Source organism: Babylonia areolata, chromosome 18, assembly GCF_041734735.1.
Source record: "Babylonia areolata isolate BAREFJ2019XMU chromosome 18, ASM4173473v1, whole genome shotgun sequence".
Taxonomy (NCBI): domain Eukaryota; kingdom Metazoa; phylum Mollusca; class Gastropoda; order Neogastropoda; family Buccinidae; genus Babylonia; species Babylonia areolata.
Window position 1 is genome coordinate 14954430 of NC_134893.1, and position 14788 is coordinate 14969217.

A 14788-nucleotide genomic window follows, 5' to 3' on the forward strand; every position below is an offset into this window, starting at 1 on the left:
ACTATGAATTGGACGGCTTGTATGAAGAGGACACATGAGATCAAAGATGTGCTCTGGAATGACGAATGTGTCATGAATGTGTTCTCTTCTTACAACCGTCCGCCTTAAGAGTTGAGCAGCAGTGCGCGACTTGTGTGTTGGGGCCCGCTGTTGTGTGGGCTCATTGCCTTGTAGTTACACGGGCCGTATGACACGGACTTACACTCTCTCAGATGGTTCCTGTCCCTGGCCCTCGGCTCCCACGTCTTTGAAGACGGCGGCATCGAACACCGCCACCGCTTGCAAGATGATGGTTTCATACAGAGCACGAGGGCACATTCCTATTCATACAGCCCCATTACTGTGCGTTCGCACCGCACACACACACACACACACACACACACACACGCAACCAATACTACTACACACTTTCATAGCACACACACACACACACACACACACACACACACACACACACACACACACACACACACACACACACACATCTCTCACTCTCTCTCTCATGCACGTGCGCCGGCGAGCACACACACAGACAGATATGCACACACTCACTCACTCGCTCACTTTCTCTCTTTTTCTCTATATCGGGTGTCCCCGAAAAAAGGAAACCGCTTTTTGACAAGTATTTTTTCAATGATAGAGAAACCAAATTCATTGAAAATGTTACACAGTAACCCTTGGGTATCATCAACAAGTCTGCAAAACATCTAAAAGTTCGGACGCATATTATGCGAGTTTTATCAAATTCAAAATTTCCAAAGATGGGTACAGGTTCTAACTAAAGATAGCCAAAACTGTTATTAACCATGGTGGTTGGCTATCAGAGCCATTCGGCGTGGATTGTGGTATTAGGCAGGGTTGCATAAAGCAACTAGCTGACGACACAACTTTGTTTTTGAACAATAAAGAAGATATGCTTAGATCTTGCAATATTTTAAAAACACTTGAAACCTTCTCTGGACTAAGAATAAATGGAAAAAAAACCTAAAGCATTGAGAATGGGTAGACAGGCAAGAGAACAAAATCTGCCTTTCACACTCGTGGATAAAATTAGAAATTGGGGGATTTGCTTTCAAACAGATAAAATGGCAAGATACATTGAAGAAAACTGGAATGCAAAAATAGAAAACATACAAAAAATAATAAAAGACTGGAGTAAAAGAGATCTTACCATGCATGGCAAAATAGTCGTGATAAAGACATTCTTAATTAGCCAGTTGACATTTGTTATGCAGGCTACAGGTATTCCAGAAACTATCTTACATAAGGTAAATACGATGTTATATATTATTTCTCTGGCAAAGAAAACACAGCAACAAGAAAGCTTTCGAAAAAGTTAAAAGAATAGTAATGGAATCTGATTACCAGCTAGGAGGGCTGAAAATGATAAATGTAACTAGCTTTCAGAAGTACACATATTTACAGCGGGCGGGGAGGCTGTTTTCTACTTCAGTTGCGAACTGAAGCGCGACTCCCAAGTGGCTTTTAGATATGATATACGTAATGACGGTTCATTCATGATAAATTGTAAGGCAAAAGAAGTAAAGGCCTTAAAAGGTATAGATAATGATTTTTGGAAAGCAGTAATTACCATGCTCGCACACTCGCACACACACCACAACTTACACAACGAGAGTGGGATGGGAGGGGACGGACGTTGAGAGGGAGAGGGGTGGGGGGTGAGTGAGAGATGTGCGGATGAATGTTATAGGTGAGAATGAAAGGCTATGAAGAAAATAAAGGAAAACGTTAACACTGTAACTCACACTAGAGCAATAATAAACCCAGACAGAAATCACCACCTGTTATACTCAGGAATGCATGCAGCAACACACCAGAGCAACAATAAACCCAGACAACTGTACACAGTCATAAAACATTCCTAGATCGCACCCTGCAAGACACCCTGGGGCAATTGTTGCCCCAGGCTATTAATAGGGGGGAAAAATGAAAGAAAGCGATCAGTTGCGGTGTGAGTGAAGAGCGTATTGAATAGTTTGAGAGAAAAAGAGAAAGAAAAGAACAAAAAGAAAACGTGGGGGGAGGGGGGGGGAGGAGCATGGAGGCCCCACAAAAAAAGAAAAAAGAAAAAAAAAGAGTGAGAAAAAAGAGGAGGCTGAGCACTTCAACAGTGTCTTAAATCGCCCTTCCTCCGTAAATGATGAAGCCATTGACCGTCTCCCACAAGTCCCCATCAACGAAGTGCTGGACGATCCGCCAACACTTCTTGAGACCCAGAAAGCAATTCGTCTGCTATTCAGTGGCAAAGCACCTGGCTCAGACTCCATACCAGCAGAGGTCTACAAGGATGGAGGCATTGTGCTGACTGAGAAGCTCCATCAGCTGTACTCACTCATGTGGAAAGAAGAGACGCTCCCCCAGGATTTCAAAGATGCCTCTATCATTCACTTGTACAAGCGAAAGGGGAACCGGCAAGCCTGTGACAACCATCGGGGCATTTCCTTGCTCTCCATCGCAGGCAAGATACTTGCCAGGATCCTACTAAACCGCCTCACAGCACACCTTGACCAAGGTCATTTGCCTGAGAGCCAGTGTGAATTCCGGAAAGGAGCGCGGAACCATTAACATGGTGTTTGTTGCAAGGCAGCTGCAAGGAGAAATATCAGGAGCAAAATGCTGATCTGTTCTCCACCTATTGTCAACCTCACCAAGGCCTTCGACACCATGATTAGAGAGGGTCTGTGGAAGATTCATGGCCAAGTACGGATGCCCTCGGAAATTTATTTCCTTGGTCAGCCATTTCCATGAAGGTATGCAGGCTCGAGTACAGGACAATGGCAAAACATCTGCTCCTTTTGCAGTCACAAATTGTGTCAAGCAAGGCTGCGTCCTGGCTCCAACACTGTTCAGCCTCATGTTCTCTGCAATGCTTACTGATGCCTTCAGAGGTGGCGATGTTGGAATCAGCCTAAAGTACCGAACAGATTGCAAGCTGTTTAACCTCAGAAGGCTTCAAGCAAAAACCAAGGTCATGACAGACATCATCAGAGACTTTTTGTTTGCTGATGATTGTGCCCTCAACGCTGGATCTGAAGCTGACATGCAATTCAGCGTCAACAAGTTTGCCACAGCCAGCAGGAACTTCGGCCTTACATCAGCACGAAGAAAACTGAAGTTCTCCATCAGCCAGCCCCAGGGAAACCCTACGTTGAGCCCAACATCACAGTCAACGGTCAGAGACTCAGTACGGTGGAGCGGTTCACATACCTTGGCAGCACACTGTCACGAAATGCGACCATCGACGCTGAAGTGAACGTCAGGATTGCAAAAGCAAGGCGCAACCTTTGGCAGACTCTATGCAAATGTCTGGAACAGAAGAGGCATTGGTCTCGAGACCAAGCTAAAGGTCTACAGAGCAGCAGTTCTCCCACACAACTGTACGCCTGCGAAACTTGGACAGTGTACAAACGACACGCCAAGAAGCTGAACCACTTCCACACAACATGCCTCAGGAAGCTACTGAACATCAAGTGGCAAGACAAGACCCCAGACACAGAGGTGCTCACAAAAAGCCACAATTCCCAGGATATTCACCATTCTGATGCAGTCCCAGCTTCGCTGGGCTGGACACGTGGCGCGCATGCCAGACCATCGGCTGCCCAAAAGGCTCTTCTATGGCGAGCTGCAACAAGGGAAGAGATCACACGGAGGCCAGAAGAAGCGCTTCAGAGATACTCTGAAAGTCTCTCTGAAAGCGTTTGACGTCAACCCTGACTTCCTGGGGGGAATCTGCAATGGACCGTGACAAATAGCGCGCTGCTGTGCACAAAGGCGCCAAGTTGTGCGAGGCCAACAGGACTGCTGCAGCTGTTCAGAAAAGGCAGGCCAGAAAGTCACGGGCAAACAATCTCCCTGACAATGATATGCCTGTCTTTGTCTGCCCCAACTGTCAGCGAACATTTCGTGCGCAGATTGGACTATTCAGCCATCTGCACATTCACAGATAGACTCATGAGCATCCCGTCCTACCACCGTCCCCCCATCCCCCAGCTGGATGACAACGATGGTCATCATCGATCTCGATGGACACACACCACGACGTGTTTTTTTTTTATTTATTTTTTTTATTATTTTTTTTTTTTAACGCCACACGTCGTCAGTTGCTGCGTGTGTGTTAAGTATATGTGAACAATTTCTCCTGGTTTTTTTTTCGTACTTGTTTTTTCTATTTTATTTTTGTCTTTATTTTTTATGACAGAACCCCCCCCCCCCCCCCCTTTTTTTTTTTTCCATTCATTTAGTTATTTATTTACTTTTTTTTTTTTTACTTATTCTTTTTTTCATCTTCTTTTCTTTTTTTCTTTCTTTTTTTTTTTTTATCAGAGTGAACGATTCATGAGTGCAACATTGTCTGCGTAGACATAGTACATTATAACCTTTCTTTTTTTTTTTAAACTTCATTCTAGACTGTCTTGTTATTTGAAATGTTGAAAAAGGATGAATCTTTTGTCCCCTGAAAAAAAGGAAATGTTTAAATGGATTAGCCTTGTATATGGAAAACTTTAGTTACCATGTTTTGTGTATCTTCATTGCATGCTTTGTTTCCCATGTTGCTTTTATGTACTTTTGTGAAAAATGAACTAAAACAAACAAACAAACAAAAAACAAAACAAAAAAAACCTGTGCTCGGACAAATCCATCATATAATACCCTACATCACACGTGACAGGCGGTTGCCTGACCAGCACCATACCCAACGTGCTAGTCAGGTCTTGAGTGCATGAATATGATTATATTTGTGTAAAGTAAATGAAAAAGTTCTATGCCTTTTTTTCGTATGGGTCATTCACTCTATAAATGCTATCGATACTATGACATAGTTATGGAATGCCAGGTATTGGTTTTGATTATTGCCTTGTTTTTTAGTTGATTGTGTAATATATATGCAAATAAAATGGTGGTCGACCCAAGAAAGTCCAGGAAACACACACACACAAAAAACAACCCCAAAACCAAACAAACAAACAAAATAATAATAGTAATAACCACTTCCGTATTGCGCCCGTCATATAGCCTGTTTCGTTTTTTCGGAAAAGCCAATATCCGTAGGCATTGTTGGTTAATTTGTGGCAACCTGTGTTTTTTCTGAAGGTTTAAGGTATGCAGAACCGATTTCCATGATTTGCCAAGCGCCACCTTGCTCCAGTCTCCCATGGTAACGGTATCAAACAATATGGCCGCCACGCCAAACGAACACATACATTTTATCAAAAAAATCAACAACTGAGTCAACCAAGGGTAAACAATACTGCCTTTAAATCTCCCAAAATAGTTATTTATACCAATTAAAACATATTTTAACCCTGAAATATCTTCTTGGTACTAACTGTTGATAAATATGTTAACCACAAACCACCAACAAACACTGGATTGATATCGTTTGAGACATCAGAATGTCATATCTAGTTTCATACCTTTCTCCACAGGTTTTGTGTTTTAGTGTGCAATGAAATTTCCTTTTAAACCTTTCTAACACCTCCACCATGCTGCATTTATTGTAGATGCTGTGCAGCTAACTGCGACAGATTAACGTAATGGAGCCGGTGTGCAGTCTCAGGCGAGACTGGTAAGATGCCACAGAACTTTGCATAATCTGCAATGAAGAGTGTGAAAGAACATGTGGAGAGCAGGGAAAAGCAACTTTACAGGCAGCAGCACAGGCTAGAACAAAGCTAAGGGACCTTAAATACAGAAATGCTTTGTCACGTCTAAACCATGCTCTGGCAGATTCTAGTGTCCAGATGTTGTCACAAAGGCTGTTATGCGTCATTCACCAGCAGGACTCACATCAACAGACTAGAAACAAAGACAGAGGAACCATCAGCTGAGCCGTCTACAAGCCGAACTGAGGCACCAAGAAAGAAAAAGCCAATGCCCTCTACTATGCTTCGCAGTTCTGTTGCTGCTATAAATTGGAAAGCATGCTGTTTTGCCAGGATGCGACAAGAAAAGAGCATTTGACGAATGTTACCTCCTTTAACAGGAGCAACACAATTCTTGAAGCTTCAAAATATGACCCAGCCTCACACGTACGTCTCTCTGGAGTGCATGACCTCAATGCTGCTGAAGGTAAAATATCACAACAACTGCTGCCAAAAATTTCTGAAGAGAACGACAAAAACAAAACAATCCGTCTGTGATGGGAACACTGGTGTAGCATTGGAGTGGTTGGTAACAGAACTTAGGGAGACTGCCAAAAAGGCTTAAGTTCTTGAACTGTCAGAGGTGTGGAACCGTTATTGTGAACTGGTCACAACAGCAGATGAAGGGGGTGCCTCAGTCCTTTCTCAGCAGAAAAAAAGTACTTTCAGAGACAATGTCCAGTCTAAAATCAGTGGACGTGTATGACTTCGTAACTTTGCAGCCACCTGAAAGACAAGTTTGCTTGTTCCTGTGAAGTATGGATCTGTGCCCTTCTCAACCACTCATGTCAGAAAAAACATGAACCGTTACACATACCAAGATACCAAGCCAGTGAAGAATTTCTTGAAATGGTTCATGTTGCCCTCAAGCTGCGGCCAGATATCCTTTCTCATCCTGCAAACGAAGGCTTTGTGTCAACGAAGAGAAAATTATCTCTTCTGTACCTGACAATCTCTTCATGTTTCTTCGTCTCGTCTTTGGTGGCCAAACTATGCTACAAAACGATCCAGATGAAGACAACATGGAATGTGAAAGTCTAAGCCAGAAGGAAGCACTGATGCAAACAAGAATTCTGAGTACTGCACAGGATATCGTGTACAATACCCTTGGAGGAAAACACTGGACACCAAAACATCTCGGGTGCACTCCGCCAGGCAACCTGATCAAAGGAACTTGTTGAACTGTTCCACAGAGTAGGGCATGTCATCAGCTACAGAAACATCTTGCAAGAAGACACAGCCCTTGCAGAGAGCACCCTTGACCAGAACGGATCCTCTCACAGGAGCTGTAGTGCCACCCAAACCTGGTTCCAGACAGGTTTATACATTTCACCTGTGACAATATAGACATAAACGATAGCAAAAACAGCTTCCATGCAACACAAGTGGCTGCATGGCAAAGAGGCCCTGAACCCGACATGGGTATGGGTGCTATGCAGCCTTCCAAAACAACTACGTTTGATGTTCCAGAAGTAATGGAGGAAAGTCTGGCCTGCTAGAGTGCTTAAAGGGAAAGCCCAGCCAACAACAGTAGCTCAAAAGGAAGTGGTTTGGATGCTCCCAGAGAAAGCTGTGATCAGGTACGTCAAGCCGTTGCAAAAGACATGACATTCTTTATGAAATGTCAAAACACTAAAGAGTAGTCTTGCAATGTTTAATGAGGAGCTGCCGGAAAGTGACAAAGTTTGCCATCCAACTGCCTTAGGGGCCCCGCACAGGATTTTCTGTCAGGGTTTACTCCCTTAGCTAGGTGGCCGCAGGTAGCTCTGAGAGGACTGGTGGGGGTGCTGGTTTAGTCGCCAGCAATTCGACCCTGTGACAGGTAGTACTGGGATCCAGGTTACCAGTAGCAGATATATCTATCTGACCTGACAGAAAATGATATGCAGCACAAATTAACCGAAAATGCTCACCACTTTTAAACCAATTGGAAATCTCATATTTTAAAACGGTCTAATACCCTTACGTGGAGTGATGGCCTAGAGGTAACGCGTCCGCCTAGGAAGCGAGAGAATCTGAGCGCGCTGGTTCAAATCACGGCTCAGCCGTCGATATTTTCTCCCCCTCCACTAGACCTTGAGTGGTGGTCTGGACGCTAGTCATTCGGATGAGACGATAATCCGAGGTCCCGTGTGCAGCATGCACTTAGCGCACGCAAAAGAACCCACGGCAACAAAAGGGTTGTTCCTGGCAAAATTCGGTAGAAAAAATTCACTTCGATAGGAAAAACACATAAAACTGCACGCAGGGAAAAAAATGCAAAAAAATGGGTGGCGCTGTAGTATAGCGACGCGCTCTCCCTGGTGAGATCATCCGGAATTTCACACAGAGAAATCTGTTGTGATAAAAAAAAGAAAAGAAATACAAATACAAATTTCAAACCTGCCAGACAGGTTATTCGAGACTGCATTCGTCCTGGCCGTCTCACGCACATACCTCCGGTGTAGGAGGAAAAGAAGACGTCCAGGTAAAAACCACTCCCAGAGTTTTTGTCTGGGGAAAAAACACACACACACACCCTTCCCGCGTTCCCCACAAGAAAATAACATTCAGAAAAAAGACTTTCAGGAAAGAATACTGTGCTTTGTGCTTGATGTATAAACATGATTATGATCTGTTGCTAAGTGTTCTCTTCAGCTGTAGAACATAGACAAAAGACCAAAGGCGAGAATCTTTGAAGCGAATGTCATCTTGTCTTCACAAGCTTACTGGTAAAAAGATTATATGTAATCACGATCACCACATATCATCCAAAAGCCAATCGGCTTGTCGAAAAGAACACTTGAACAATGCAGTCTGTATTGTATTGTATTGTATTGTATTGTATTGTATTGTGTTGTATTGTATTGTATTGTACTGTATTGTATTGTATTGTATTGTATTGTATCACATTTTGTCTGTAACAACACATTTCTCTTTGTCGAATTCGGGCTACTCTCCTCGGGGAGAGCACGTCGACAAAATGCAAGCCACCCATTTTTGTTTTCAAATTTATGTCTGCAAGTGTATCTGTTTTACTAGCAAAATGGATTTTTCTGCAAAATTTTGCCAGGGCCAACCATTTTGTAGTCGTGATTTTTTTTTCCTGCGCTAGGTGCAAGCACGATACTTCGGTGTTTCGTCTTATCTAAATGACAAGCAAATGATGCTCTTCCAGGTGTCCTTTTTGCCTTCAGGACTAGCAGACAAAACGACACAAAGTACGCCCCTTCCTGCTCTTCCTGCTGTATGGATGACAGGCCAGGCTACCCAGTGTGGAAGACACATGTCTTGCATGCAACGACAACGTCATAAATGTCGGCTTCTATTCTATAATAAAATTACTCATGAAACACAGACCGAACCTTATTTGCTTGAAGGATAACTTAATTATTATAATAATAAAAATCATTGTGCAAATTAAGAATATCCTGTCATGATTTAGCAATAGAAAAAAGGCCAATATTTCAACATCCCAAAAGAAAGGAGACTATTTTACAATGTCAAACAATAGAGGATGAATATAATTTCTTAAAATGACTGCGAATTATACAAGAAATTAGAATAGAATTCATACAAAAAAATCAAAAATACTTTCTAAATATTATTAAACCCAGTCAGCTAATACTGGAAGACAAACTTGTGGGACTATTTGGGAAATTTGTCAGTAAACTGCTGTCAAAAACGCCATTGCGTGTAGGAGTGATTCAGTCTCTTGTTCAATATTATCTATTTAGTTTTGATTTTTTTTTTTTGTGCGTGGTTTCATGTAAACTTTGCAGGCGTGTCTTTATAAACCTTGTTTAGGTTTAATTGACATTAGAACTGATTCTGATTCTGATTCAGATTCAAATAGCGAGGTCAACAAGTAAAGACTTATCGGAACCCCCTTCAGGACGGCCAAAAGTAGATCGTTCATCACACACTCATTATCACCCACCCACACTGTCTAACAATTTATGGCTTTCCATGGCATCGGGTGTGGGTTTTTTTTCCACGACACCGGTGTCTCGCTTCGCCAACGCGCGCTTCATGGTTCAAGTCACCCAGGCACACTACAGATCTTCGCTCGGTCGGTAGAAAGACAAGGAAACCGCGGTCGAGCTTCTTTCCCCACGTACACTGAAATAGATACTCAGACGCTTTTTTTTCCCAGTGCCAATATCAAGACTCTTTTCTTGCTGATCTTTTAGATTTTAAGAGTTATCGTTGAAGTTGTCCATCATGTTTCGGCATGTTCAAGTTGAAGAGGTTGATTTTCCTGGCAGTTGTTCATCGGAATTCTGCTTGCTGCGACATACATACTGTGTGACAAAAACATACTGTGGAGACAAACAGCAAACGGCCCATATCGTCTCTTAAAGCTTCACAGTCCTGAACATGTGGGAAGGACACGTGAAGGATGGTTTGGACAGGTAAGTTCTGCTGCTTGGATGTTACTGTTTTAACATGAATGATGAAACGCAATACATGTATTTCTGAACTTTGATTGACAGCGTATGGCAGCGTTTGTGTAAATATGTGATTATTTCTATATCAAAAGAAAAATTATATTCTCTGCATTGATGTTTTACACAAACCTAGGAAGGCTCTGAAAGAATGTTCAGTGAACATTGGGTTCATACGAAGATCAGGCATCTTCCCACTGTTTTCTAACAGAAGATGTGGTGTGGCGTATATGGATCAGTCCACACGTTTTGACACCTTGAAACTATTTATGAATATGATGGAAAATATTCGTAGAATCCACACCGTCCCTCAGCCCCTAGTTCCCACAGATATACGCATATTTACGCGCGCGCGCGCGCGCGCACACACAAAAAAACAACACCAAAAAACAACAACACACACACATATATATTTAAATACATAAAGTACATAAAATATATATATATATATATTTATACCTATATATAGACTGGGGCATTAAAAATTTAGTTCGTTTCAAACCCCTTTGGATCCCCGAAAGGGGGAGTTTAAATAAAAAAAACGTTTGGGTTTGAAACCCGGGTAAAATCCGCCCTCTCCCCCCCCAAGCTTTATTTTTTTCAATACAGAACTTTTTAACTTTTTTTTTTTACTTTTAGGTAAAGTTGTGTTTTTTTACAAGTGGGTCTCGGAAAAACCTTGGGCCCCCCTTCTCACGCGAAAATTTTAAAGGGGTACTTTTTAAAAATTTAAAAAAACTTATTTAACCCCGTTTGGTCAACGGCTTTGCCAAATTTGGACAAGAATGCACCCAAAACACTCCAGCAATTTGAAAGGGGGAAATTTTTGTGGTCATGCCCAAAGTTTCATTAAAAATTTTTTTCCAGTTGATAACGTTTTTAAAGAAGACTCGGTTAGAAATTTTTTCAGAAGCGAATCGCCCGCAAATAAAAAACGTAACCCTTTTAAAAAAATAACCCAAAAACCCAATTTTTAATTTAAAATAATTTTTAATTTAAATTTTTTTAATTTTAATACACCTGTCCAGGAAAACGCTCTGGGTTTCTTACAAAAACGCTGTTTGTTAAAAGTAAAACATTACCCCACACCAGAATTGATAAAAAAGAGAGGAAAAGGCCCCAAAACCCCACTTTTGAACCTTTTTTTTTAAAAAAAAGTTTAAACGTTTTAAAATTGTTCTGTTTTTATTTAAATTTCCAAAAACTTCAGGGTTTTTAAAAAAAAAAAAAAAAAAAAAGGGCCTAACGGAAGATTCGAACCCCGCGGGGTTCGGGTGAGGGAAAAAGGGAAAACCCTCTTACCCCTTAAACTAAAAGTGGTCCTTCAAATTTTTAAATGACGTTCTAAAAATTTTAAAAATTTTGATACGCCCTTTTTTTTTTAAAAAAGGGCTAAAAAAAAAACCCCATTTTTCCCCGGGGGTTTTTCGCGGGAGAAATCTTGTTTTCATTTTATTTATGGTTGGGGGTTCCCTTGTGCCCTTCAAAAAATCCCCCAAGGGGGAATTAAAAATTTTTTTTTAATTCCCCGGGAAGGGAGGGCATGGCTATTGGGCCCCAAAACCCCACTGCAACATTTAGCCGTTTTTCTCTGGATCTTGAGAGTTACTTTTTTTAGTTACCCCCAGGTTTAAAGGGGCAATTCCAAAATTTTTTTTTTATGTTCATTCTAGTTTTTTTTGGGTTTTAAAATTGATGTGAAAATTTAGTAATATTTTTTAAACTAATAACATAGAGCCAAGTACAAGTACTTCTAAAGTCATGTATTTTTGTATTGCGATTGGAAAATGGGAAATTTAAAAAGGGGAGGTCAACCAAAATTGAAACAAAACGGCCGGGCCCTTTGCGTTGCGAAAAAATATGAGCCGCGCTTTTAATTTTGTATAAATATGTGTAAACAGTTGATTTTTGCCATGACCTTCAGGGGGTCGCCCCAATTTGATCTATAAAGTCCACTCGTTGTATTGGTTTTTGTGTTTTTTGGGAAAAAAACCCCCTTGGGCGAATGAAAAAATAGTGGGGGAAACCCTGTACAATTTAGAGGGGAAAATACACAAAACTTTTTGTGTATTGGGTTTTTAAAATTTTAAAATGTAAAAGTTAAAGATGAGGGAAAAAATCATTTTAAAAACCCCCAATTTAAACCCCCCTTTGATTTAAATTTCAGTTAAATTCCCTTTTTTTTTTTTTTTTTCTATCCCGCAGCAAAGGGCATTTCCCAAAAAAAATTTAATATCATGCTTTTGCAAAAGAAGTTTCGTTTGAAAAAAAAAATTTATTAAAAAAAAAAAAAAATAATGCTTTTATTGTTGTGTCAGAATATCAGGTCAAAGTGCCAAATTTAGAGAATAAAAATAATATAAATAAGCAGTAAAATTTAGGGTTTTCATAAAATTTGGGGGTTCTTTTTTTTTTTTAAAAATTTTTTTTGTGCCCATCCCAGAGGTGCATTTTTTTTTAAACAAGATGATGGAAAGAAAAGAAATTTTTCCCCAAATTTTTTTTGCCAAATTTTGGTTTTAACTGACCATTGTAGATACTTCTTTATACCACTTAAAGATGGCAGGGGAAAAAACCCGGTACCCGGCAATCCCAAATTAAGAGGGAAACTGCCAAGAATTTACTTTAAACTCACCAGATCTGGGACCCAAAAATGTGAATGGAAAACCCCTTTGGAAAGGCACTCTTTTTAAAGATTTATTTGGGTATTAAAAATAAAACTTGAATCTAAAAAAGCTCAGTCAATAGATCCCAAAAGAGGGTAAGGTTCCCCCAAAAATAATTCCGACATGCGAACTGGGATAAAAAACACACGTTTACTTTCATCTTTCCCAAAATTTTTAAAATTTTTAAAAGATACGGGGCATCAACAGTTTATATTTGGCATTTACAAATATAGTCATTACCGCTGCAAATGAATCTTAAACCCCGTACCAAAAACGGTTGAAGATCAAATTTAAACACTTGGGGAATATTGGGGGAATGAGACTTGTGAAGCAGCAAAGAAAGAAAAAAGTCAAAAATTAAAAAAATACTTTTAAAGGGACAAACCCTCCCAAATTTATTTAGAGATGAAAAAGGCCCTTTAAAAAAAAATAAAACAAAAAGTGTTTAAAGCACAAGCGAAAAAGGGAGAAAAAAATTTGGGCGGTTTTTTCTGCACAAAAGAAATTTTTAAAAACAAAGATATGGGAAAAGGTATGGGAAAAAACTAAAAAAAATGAAAAAAAGGAATATATTTACCATATGCCCAATTAAAAATGGCCCTTTTGATCTACCCTTAAAATTGAAAAAGGGAGAGGTTTTTTTAACATGTTTGGTTTAACCCTAGTAGGAAAAAAACTGGGTTTTCCCGAAGAAAATTTGGAAAATTCTGAGAAAGCCCAAAAGAAAAATGAAAAATACCAAGATTCAGAGAGCGTAAATCCCTATACATAAATTTGTGAAATAAAACCAGATGAAATAAAGGAATGTCTCTTAAAAATTTGGGGAGCCAAAAAAAAATCAGTTGATTTTGAAAGGGAAATTTTAAAAAGAAAATGTTGAGACATTTGCCTGGAAAATTTTATGATTTCTTACACTTAATTTTTAAAAAAAATGTTGGCCCCGTGGTGGGCATTTTTTTTGTGTGGAAAAAATCAATTTTGTTTTTCCCCTTACAAAACAGGGGAAAAACCCGAAAGATAAAAAAAAAAGTTATCAAACCCAAATTTCCTTTAAAATTTGCATGTATGCAAACTAAAGGGAAAAAAAAATTTTTTTAAAAAAACTTGTTATTATTGTTTAGAAGCATAGTGTAAATTTTTTTTTAAAAACCCAAATGGCTTTAGAAAAAGGGGTTTGATCCTCCACAGAACATCTAGTCAAAAGGGGCTACACAGGTTTAAAACAACAGTTTTTCAAAACAAAAAAAAGTTAAATAGCGACTTTTTATGTGAAAAAAACATAAGACCAAGGGATGGCACGCGCGACTTTTTTTTTATAAACTGAAAAAAAATCGGTATCACAGGCAGCATGTATGATTATATTAGAAGTTTTTTTTTTTGTGTTTTTTTTTTTTTAAACAGATTGATTTAACCCGTAAGAATGGAAAATACCCCCACTCAAAACCCGGGCAAATTTCATATGGGGGTTTTCCCCCAAGGATAAGTTAAAATTTCCCGCCCCATTTTTTTTCAAAATTTTTTTAGGGAGAATCTACCTAAAAAGCTTTGTAAAGATTTTCAGTTTTTGGTTCAAATTTTTTGAGGAAAATTTGTTTTTTGGAAAGAAGGTGACAATGAAAAAAAAAAAACCCCCCCCCCTGGATATGAATTACATAAAGGGAAAAATTCCCGGGGAACTTGAAAAAAACAGAACTTTTAGGCAGAAAAGGGGTTTTTCATTTTTCCTTAGAAAAAAAAAAAAAAGTTTTCTATTTTAATTTTTGGGGTCAGGGCCCAGAAAAGCTCCCCTTTTTTTCAATAAATGGTTTTTTTTTTTTCATCAGATATAACAATCTGTTAAATTTTTGGGAGTCATTTTTTTTTCAAAGCTTTCGTGGGGAAATTTTCATATTTATATATTTCTAAACAAAGCAAAAAAAAAAGGTCTTTTAAAATTTTCCTTTTAAAATAATTTTTTTAAACAGAAATGGGGGGCCCAAAATACCAAAGCGTTGTATCTTCGCAACCCCCTCCCCTACGTTCACGGGTTGAC

At 39.6% G+C, this 14788-nt stretch overlaps 1 protein-coding gene across 3 annotated transcripts in view; it reads left to right on the forward strand.

The window, feature by feature from the left end:
• Positions 1–9730: 9730 nt before the first annotated feature.
• LOC143292501 (glucoside xylosyltransferase 2-like) overlaps positions 9731–14788 on the forward strand; it is a 49289-nt gene continuing 44231 nt past the window's right edge. For all 3 annotated transcript variants that reach the window (XM_076602846.1, XM_076602845.1, XM_076602844.1), the window contains exon 1: positions 9731–10057. In XM_076602846.1, coding sequence (XP_076458961.1) covers positions 10023–10057 — 35 coding nt within the window. In that variant the 5' untranslated portion in view covers positions 9731–10022. The remainder of the gene's footprint in view (positions 10058–14788) is intronic.